General features: G+C 53.0%; 1 protein-coding gene across 2 annotated transcripts; it reads left to right on the plus strand.

The window, feature by feature from the left end:
• The first annotated feature begins 703 nt into the window (after positions 1 to 703).
• On the plus strand, positions 704 to 9,038 carry cbx4 (chromobox homolog 4 (Pc class homolog, Drosophila)). 2 transcript variants are annotated; one of them, XM_061701145.1, is made up of 5 exons: positions 706 to 1,846; positions 2,003 to 2,046; positions 2,539 to 2,604; positions 5,484 to 5,550; positions 6,500 to 9,038. In XM_061701145.1, exons 1-5 carry the CDS (start codon positions 1,610 to 1,612, stop codon positions 7,904 to 7,906), a joined length of 1,821 nt encoding a protein of 606 aa, XP_061557129.1. In that variant the 5' UTR covers positions 706 to 1,609; the 3' UTR covers positions 7,907 to 9,038. The 2 variants fall into 2 exon arrangements, with proteins under 2 accessions (XP_061557128.1, XP_061557129.1); XM_061701144.1 differs by having other exon boundaries at positions 704 to 2,046.
• Positions 9,039 to 9,251: the final 213 nt, after the last annotated feature.

Below are 9,251 nucleotides of genomic sequence, written 5' to 3' on the forward strand. Positions count from 1 at the left end.
CGTGCCTGCGCGCGATTGGCTGCGCTTTGCAGGCTCGGTTTTAACCCTTCCGATGCTGAATTACTTTGGGTGCGCTGCAGCTGGCTGCTGATTTTGGGGCTTCTGGGGCGGGCGGGCGGGAACAGCAATTTTGCTTTCTAATCAACGTCCCGGTGGTCTTCTTCTTCTTCTTCTTCTTCTTCCTTTTTTTTTTTTTTTTACTTTTACGGCACAGAAGTGTAAAGGTACAGAACGACGTGGTTAATTGACACGTTTGTCGCTCACGAGACGGAATTAAAGGAGAAATAAAAGCCTCCGATGAATGATTGGTGAAAAACTGAATTTGCCGTCTTGCAGCGTGTTAAATGGACGACAGTTGAGCCCAGAGCACATGGCACTGCTCTCCCAATGCGCGTGCGCGTGCGCGACCCCTATTTGCTGAGTGCAGCGAGCAGATCGAACGCAAGCCTCCGTGCCGCATTCCGGGCCGTCGGGATTTCCCGATTTGAAGGTCGAGCGCATACACGGTGAAATGCACGAAGTTGCTGACGAGACTTTGCAACTGTTGCGGCGGGTTCGAAGTCTTCACGTGGCAAATGGCGCATTTGCGCTTTGGGTTTTTTATGGCGCGTCCATGAAAAGTCCAATTCGAAGAGAAGGCGAACACGAGTCCGTTTTTGCATTTGACCCCCCCCCCCCCCCCCCAGTGACGAGTTAGACGTCATAAGGCGTCCAACTTGTCAACAACTTTGTCAGTTGTGCTTCGCGTCCCCGTGACCTTCGCGACTGCCGTGACCTTGCCCTTTGAACGACGTCCTCGCCCCTCCCCCCAAAGTGCACCTTATCAATAAAGTGCGGCCGCTTTTGGGACGTCGTCGGCGAGGCAAACGTGCTTCGTTAAGCGTGTAAAAAACAGAACATTTTGTGGGGCGTCATTGAAGGGAAGGGGGCATATTTGCCTCCAAATGGTCTTTCCCCATCCGCACTCGGGAGTTGTGGAAATGCACTTGAAACTGAGCAACTTCCTTCTCGGTTCCTCCCAAACGCAAGCCGACGTCGGCGTTTGATTGTTGTTTTGTTTGCTTCGAGCGGACCTCAAACTGCACCACTTTTGTTTTTGTTTTTTCACGTCGCGTTTCAGGGCACTCGACGCAGTCGAACAATCGGTCTTGCAGAAGTGAACGCACCCTCGTCTGAGTGTTGATTGTGCTTTTTTGCGTCGCACCTGCAAGCTCGACGTCTTTGCATCCTAATTGCCTTTCTCGTCGACGTCGCCAATGCTCTTAAAAGCAGCACGACTTGCGAATCTGAAATGTCGATTGCTTGTGAACAGACCACTCCCCCCCCCGACCACCACCCCCCTCCAAAAATGTTTTGCATTCCGCCCATACATGAAGCAGACGAGAGCGTCGGTGCTTCTCGGTTCCTGCCGCGAAAGTGACGAGCGGCGGCGCTTACGTGACACTCCAGCGGAGGATTTATTTGAATTCCCACAGCAAGAAGGAGCAGGAGGGATGGAGCAGAAGCGGGAGAGGTCTCCACCCCTCCGGTGACGTCATGCGGCAGAGAGGCGCTTTTTGCACGCCCGGCTCGGTTGACGTCGCGGGCTCGCTTGTGCTTCTGGCTGTCGATGCAAACCGGCGGCGGGACGACGCGAGCGCCACTTCGGATTCGGACACGCACCGGAAAAGTAGCGAGCGAGCGCGAGCGCGCGCGCGCGCCGAGTCTCGCGTCGTCTTTTTCCTTCCGTTTCTTCTTTTCCTTTTCTGCTCTCGCTCGAGGTCGGATTGCGGCGAGAATGGAGCTCCCCGCCGCCGGGGGGCACGTCTTCGCGGTGGAGGGCATCGAGAAGAAGCGAATTCGCAAGGTAAGGCGCACGCACGGCGGCGCGTTGCGGGGAAAGCAAGCGAAAGCGAGACCGACGGTGCACGTCTCGCAGTGGCGCGTTGCAAGCCAAGCCTCCGGGGAAACATGTTGTTGTTGTTGTTGTTGTTTTTCTTTTTCTGTGTGTCTTCCGCCGCAGGGGAAGATCGAGTACCTGGTCAAGTGGCGGGGGTGGTCTCCCAAGTAAGTGTCGAAATGCAGCAAACGCGCGTCATCGCGCTCGCGTGAATTTCGGACCGCGTTTCGTGAGGGCGACGCGCACGCGCACGCGCGCAGCCGTCCGCTAATTTGGGCGAGGGGAGGAATTTTCGGGCGTGCTGGCACGGCCGCGTCATCCCGCTTGAATGGTTTGCGCTCGGCCGACGAATTGGCCAGACGGCGAGCGCGGCTGCTAAAATGGCCGACTGCACGCGCGCGCAGCAAACACAGCTGACTTCTTTTTGCCTCATTTCAGCTCATCGTCTCCTCCGATGTTTTCTTGTCGAATCATATGCGAAGGCTTGTGTGACCTGCGCACCTTTTTTTATGATTTACTCAGAATAACGAGCGTTATTTTGCTTTTTTTTTTTATGACTTATTCGGAATAACGAACGTCATTTTGCTTCTTTTTTTTTTTTTTTTTTTTTTTTTTTAAATGACGTACTGGGAATAACGAGCGTTATTTTGCCACCGCAGATACAACACATGGGAGCCAGAAGAAAACATCCTTGACCCGCGCCTCCTTGTGGCATTTCAGTACAGGTGAGAGTCGTGGTGGACCTTGACCATATATGGGCGGCGGGGCTCTGATGCCCCTTGACCCTCCGCTGTCCTGGGAAAAGAGTTTCTTGAACAAGTACAACACCAATTCCAACGAAGTTGGGACGTTGTGTTAAAGATACATAAAAACAGAATACAATGATTTGCAAATCATGTTCGACCTCTATTTCATTGAATACACTACAAAGACGAGATATTTCATGTTCAAACTGGTAAACTTGATTGTTTTGAGCAAATAATCATTCACTTAGAATTTGACGGCTGCAACGCCTTCCAAAAAAGCTGGGACAGGTGGCAAAAAAGACTGCGAAAGTTGAGGAATGCTCATCCAACACCTGTTTGGAGCGAACATCCCACAGGTGAACAGGCTCATTGGGAACAGGTGGGTTCACCTCTTTGTGAACAAGTGCGTGAGAAAACAGTCCAACAGTTTAAGGACAATGTTCCTCAACGTACAATTGCAAGGAATTGAGGGATTTCATCATCGACGGTCCATAATACCATCAAATGGTTCCGAGAATCCGGAGAAATCGCCGCACGTAAGCGGCGAGGCCGAAAACCGACATTGAATGCCCGTGACCTCAAAAGCCGACATCGATGTGTAAAGGATATCACCGCGTGGGCTCAGGAACACTTCAGAAAACCAATGTCAGTAAATACAGTTCGGAAGTGCAACTTGAAACTCTACTATGCAAAGCAAAAGCCGTTTATCAACAACACCCAGAAACGCCGCCGGCTTCTCCGGGCCCGAGCTCCTCTAAGATGGTCCGACGAGTCCGCATTTCAAATTGTTTTGGGAAATTGTGGACGGCGTGTCCTAAGGGCCGAAAAGGAAAAGAACCATCCGGACTGTTATGGACCCAAAGTTCCAAAGCCGGCATCTGTGACGGTATGAGGCTGTGTTAGTGCCAATGGCATGGGTCACTTACGCATCTGTGAAGGCACCATTCATGCTGAAAGGTACATACAGGTTTTGGAGAAACATACGCTGCCATCCAAGCAATGTCTTTTTCAGGGACGCCCCTGCTTATTTCAGCAAGACAATGCCAAACCGCATTCATACAACGGCGTGGCTTCGTCGTAAAAAAGTACGGGTACTAGACTGGCCTGCCTGCGGTCCAGACCCGTCTCCCATTGAAAACGCGTGGCGCATTATGAAGCGTCAAAGACGACAACGGAGACCCCGGACCGTTGAACGGCTGAAGCTGTACATGGAGCAAGAATGGGAAAGAATTCCACCTCCGACGCTTCAACAATGAGTGTCCTCAGTTCCCAAACGTCTGGTGAATGTTTTTGAAAGAAAAGGTGATGCAACACAGCGGTAAACGTGACCCGGTCCCAGCTTTTTGGGAACGTGTTGCAGCCATCAAATTCTAAGTCAAAGACTATTTGCTCAAAACAATCAAGTCGATCAGTTTGAACATGAAATATCTCGTCTTTGCAGTGTATTCAATGAAATATCGGTCGAACATGACTTGCAAATCATTGCATTCTGTTTTGATTGACGTTTAACACAACGTGCCAACTTCGTTGGAATTGGGGTTGTACTTGTGAAACATCAGTTATGGGATCGGGAATTACAATGGAAGATCTTCTTTGGTGGAATGTCCTTTCCGAAAAGAAGCACTGGAAGTTCCTCGCTGGTCTACTTGGTCCCGTCATATATGGGGCAAACTATGTCATTACATATTGTTGAATTCGACGCTCTCCGATGATCGTCCCGGTCCACCGAATCTGACGAAAAACATCAACGTGCGCGCCGCTGCGAAGTGTTTCTGCCCGTTCTGCGTGTTTATCTGTAAAAGTCCGGTCGGCGAGATCCCGGCCCATCTCGGCCGCCCGCGCTCCCTACTTTTCATCCAGCGTCTTTTGAACTTTCTGCCCCAAACGAACGGAACCAAAAATGATCAAACTCACCTCGGTCATCCCAATCTCATCGCTTCAAAAGTTAGCGCCCGCTTCGAGCTCGCTCGCTCGCTCGGAACTTTTTTGCCACCGAACGCTCTGCTGTGACTACGTCGGTTTGTTGTCTTTGTCTGCGTTTTACTCTGCTGTCTGCTGCCAGGTCAGCATTGCAAATTGCAATCCGTTCTCAGCCGCCTCACCCGGACGAATAAAGGTTCAATCACTTTGGAGGCCAAACGCGGCCTGTTGAGGCCTGCGTAATCATCGCAAACTTGAAGCGAATACTAAGACGCTCCCGGCGTAAAAAACACATTGGAATGTTCGAAAGAGGCTAATTGTCCCGCAGGCTCGCGCACTGTGGCTAGGGGCCGCCTCGTGGGATTTTGCCTTTGGGAAGAAGCTGTCGAGCAGCCTCCATGTCTTGAACGCGCCGAGGCCCAACGCCCACCGTTGCTCATTGACCAGTCGGAGACGAGCGGAGGTTTCTTCCCGGCTGTCATATTGTGTCGCGGCCAAGCGCATCGCCCGTCTTCTGCTCTCCTTCTGCTCGCCCGTCTTCTGCTGCTTTCGCCCGACGTACATCCGGCTAAATGATTGGCCTGCATTCTTCCCGGAGGTTATTGGCGCGTATTTATCCCGTTTGCCATGAACCCGATGACCCTAATTACAGTTTCGCAGAAGTGAGGATGTTCGAAAGACAAGCGGCGCGGCTCTTGATTGAATTTCTGCAGGATAATGAGAATACGGACTGGGATGATTATCCCGGAGAGCTATGCAAATAAGGCCCGCAATGCTTTGCAGTGGGTCACGCGTGGGCTTTTCTCAGCCAAATTGCACATTTGACCTTGAATAGGTGCAGGAAAGTAGATGACCCGAATGCCGTTTCTTATCGGATATCGCTTTAATAAAGAGAAGAAGACGCGAGAGGCTCGACTGACTCCGCTTTGTGTTCGCAGGGAGCGGCAGGAGCAGCTGATGGGATATCGTAAACGGGGGCCCAAACCAAAACATCTTCTGCTGCAGGTAATTTTCATCAGCGAGAGGGGGAGGGGCGCGAGGTTCCCGTCGGGTGTTGCGGAGCGGCTGCTATTACGGCGTCCTTATCGTTTGCGTTCTTCGAGACGGAGGCGGGGCGGGGCGGAGACGTTCTGGCGTGTCCTCACAGTTCGTTTGCCGAGGTTGCGCGAGCGCCTCCCGAGCGAACTTGTTTTATCTGCGTGTTTATTATTTGCTTATAGCGCCTCCCTTCGGATGAGGGATATGGTTGACTCGTTTATTTATGTACGTATTTATTTATTACGTAGCGCTAGCAAATCAGCAGGTTGTCGAGCGCTTCAGTCCCGGACGAAATGGCTGAAAGTAGCGCCGCGTCACGCTTCGGTCGGTCTCGTTTTCAGCGCTTCGGTCGCTACGCTCAGCTGGCGTCAGACGCGGTCAGGAATCAGAGACGAAGCGTGACATGTCCGCCGGCACTCGGCTGACCTGAGGTCGCAGCCGAAGGGTCCGGAGCGTTCCGCGGCAGTTCGGGGTCAGCCCGCGCCGGAGGGAAAGCAGGCGGGGCGGATCCGGTATGGCGTCGGCCGACATTTTAGCTCTGTCTTTTATCCGCGCGAAGGCCGGAGATGCGGTCGATTCCTTTCCTATGAGAATGGATTTTTCGTAGGGTATTGATCGCCATCGGATGCGCTCCTTTTGGAACGCTGTCGTAAGTCAGCGAAGCGGCCGAGGCCGAACTGGTAAAGTCGAACATTTTTGGGGTCGAGCGCTGTATTTGTTTGTCGGTTGGCAGGCACGCCCTCGCCATAGCGGCAAACGCTCTCCGCGTACACGTCTCCCTTACCTGACCCCTCAGCAAATCGTGTTATTTCGTAGAGGTGGCCTGCAATATTTCTTTACATTCGTAAAAGACAAGAATTCCACCACCTCTTCTATTTTTACGTCGCCGACTGAAGTATCTCGTCGACTGTTTTAGGTGCCTTCGTTCGCCCGGAGATCGAGTATCCCCGCGGGCTTCGAGGAATCCTCCGCGGACGCGGAAGACGGCCCGAAGTCCGACACCGCCCCGGTCCGGCGCTCCCGGCCCCAGCGGTACCAGCTGAACAGCAAGAAGCACCATCGGTACCAGCCCGGCGGCCGGGAGGTGCCCGTCGAGCAGCCGGCCGACGGCAAGAAGAAGTACATCTATCGGCTCAACGGCAAGAAGCACCACCGCTACGAGCCTGACCCCAACATGTACGACGCTCAGGCCTCCGGGCCGAAGAAGGCGGTCAGAGTTCAGGAAGCGGCCGGTCGGCCCGCCGACGCCGGCTGGGATCTGCCTCTTGCGCTGCAGCAGAAATGGGTTCGTGACAAAGACACGGGCTGCTCGAGCAAAGCGAAAGAGCTGGCAGCGGCGGTCGGAAAACCTGCTCCCAAAGTCGCGGAAAGCGAACGAGCGCTGAAGCCCAATCCCAAGGACGCCACCCTGCCGACTTCTGTTAGCGGCAAAATGAAGATCATCAAGAACAAAAACAAGAACGGACGAATTGTTATTGTCATGAGCAAGTACATGGACGGCAATAAAGTTCACGGAGCAAAGGCCAAACACGGCGAATCGTCGAGCGGAGAGAAAAGCCAAAACAATCCCGCGCACGCAACCGAAATGGTGGAGAACGGCATTCCCAAAGAGATGTGCAGCAGCAGTTCCCTCCCCGCCGCAGAACACCCCCAAAAGTGCTCCTCCAAGGACAGACATTTCTTCAAGCCTTCGCCCAGCACGGCGGAGGAGTATAACACAGAGGTCGCCCGGGGTCAGGCCGACTTACCCGACGATCTGCCGCTCCGGCTGACCGCCGGCTCGCCCCCGACGTCTTGGCCGGCCGACGGCAACGTGGCCACGCCCGCCGTCGCCGACCCCATCAGGATTCCGTCCTACCCCGGCAGCCGGAAGAGGAAACTCTCCGAGCCCGCGGCCGAGCGCGGGGTTTCCGAGACGCCGTTTACTTCCGGGAGCCTCGGCGTTTCCAGAGCTTTCCGGCTCAGTCCGCCTCAGGACAAGCCTATGGACCTCCACTGCGCCGGACGCGTCGGAACGCACGCGGCGGACCGCGGCGGCGGCCAGGAGGAGCCGATGGATCTGAGCCGCCCGAAGACTAAGAGGCGGACGGGGCCGGAAGTCGGACCCGAGCCCGAGCCGCGGCCCGAGCTTCGACCCCGACCCGAAGCGGCTCCCCGAGTCGAGGCCGCGCCGACGCCCGCCGTCCGAGAAGCCGGCCGGCACTCGCAGAAGACCGCTCAAAAGATCTCTCCTTTTATGGGCAATATCGTCATCACTGATGTGACAACAAACAGTCTGACGGTCACCTTCAAGGAGTACGTTTCTTTCCGAGGAAGCCGCTGACTCCTTCTGTCCATTTGTGCATACTGTAAAAACATGGAGATTTTGTACATATGCAAAGTTATAATTTATCATTCAAATTGAATAGGTTTCTTACAATGTTTTATACTGTAACTCTGAAACGTAGCCAAGCGAGTGCCCTCGAGGATTTGAGTGAACACACGAAACGGGACGTATTCCGCTAGTCTGTATGCTGTTGTCTCATACCTGTACCACACTTGTAATCTCAGATGTATGAAGCTCGACACCGATTTTTTGGGAATCGATCGGATGGATCATTCGGGCGCGCTACAGAGGAACTTGTCGGGTCGACAGAGATCGAGGATCACGTTGAAAGCACTTAATGACCTTTTCGCCTGCCCCTTATTGTCATTTGCCGTCATTACTGGGGGACAAACCGCCGCTCTCTCTGAAGACATTGTCATCGGTTCGGACTCGATTCGGGGAGGAGCGTTCGAACCGATGAATCGATCGTTAGAATTTCGGTCGATTGTGTGGACTTGCCAGTGGATCGATCGTGTCCTGAAGCGACTCATTGATCATTCGTCAAGGAAATGGAGTCAAATGCCCAGCCCGGGTTCTTACCCGTTAGGGATCAGGCAGATACGGTTCCACACAGAAAAGTGTCATCTCGCGAACGCGCGATTCCACACCTTATTAGCATTATTCATCTCAGCTCCTTGGTCAAGCTTATGAATATTACGTGATCTGAGAAGGCACGTGACTGCTGTTTGTTCGGGGTTGCGAATTACTCGTCGAAGCTTTGCCGCATCCGGTTAAACAATTTATCGTGAGCGCTAGCTGTTTTGTTTTATGCCGCTGAGAACGCAGATGTCGAGTCTGTCGGACGTACAGTGGGAATCACCTTCTCTACGCACACTGAATGCAAAACCAGTTGAAGAATGCTAAAATCCTACGAGAATGAAACGGAAACGAGCATATTTATTGAATTTGTCGCGGAAGAAGCTGCAAATGATCTTTTAACAAATGTTTTCGTGTGTCCGATGACTAATTTGGCTTCTCTCGGTCTTTTTTGGTTTCGCTTTAACGAAGATCGTCATGACGCTGGTGAGGAGGGAGTCTCTTGGCTTACTGCTGTCGGCGCAGTTTCACAATAAAGAAAGAGAAGTTGTTATTTGTTAAGGCTTTTTTCAACGTGAAAGTCAATTCTAAATTTGACACGCCACACACGACGGGAGTGTTGTTAACGCATTTGAAAGCTAGAAAATGAGGCGTCAAAATGGTGACAAATCAAGCCGCTGTCTCCACTCTCAAATGCCGTGGGCGTAACCGCTGGAAGCTCGAAACCACGCCCCGCCGAAAGAAGAATGGACGCGAGCAACTTTCT

Source organism: Phycodurus eques, chromosome 16, assembly GCF_024500275.1.
Source record: "Phycodurus eques isolate BA_2022a chromosome 16, UOR_Pequ_1.1, whole genome shotgun sequence".
In the NCBI taxonomy this organism is placed as follows: domain Eukaryota; kingdom Metazoa; phylum Chordata; class Actinopteri; order Syngnathiformes; family Syngnathidae; genus Phycodurus; species Phycodurus eques.

Bases quoted from the DNA above. Each gene is read 5' to 3' on its own strand.
- cbx4 (XM_061701144.1), top strand. From the start codon at position 1,610: ATGCAAACCGGCGGCGGGACGACGCGAGCGCCACTTCGGATTCGGACA. The intron at 2,047-2,538 runs GTAAGTGTCGAA...TTGCCACCGCAG, and splicing joins TGGCGGGGGTGGTCTCCCAA to ATACAACACATGGGAGCCAG. The intron at 2,605-5,483 runs GTGAGAGTCGTG...TTGTGTTCGCAG, and splicing joins CTTGTGGCATTTCAGTACAG to GGAGCGGCAGGAGCAGCTGA.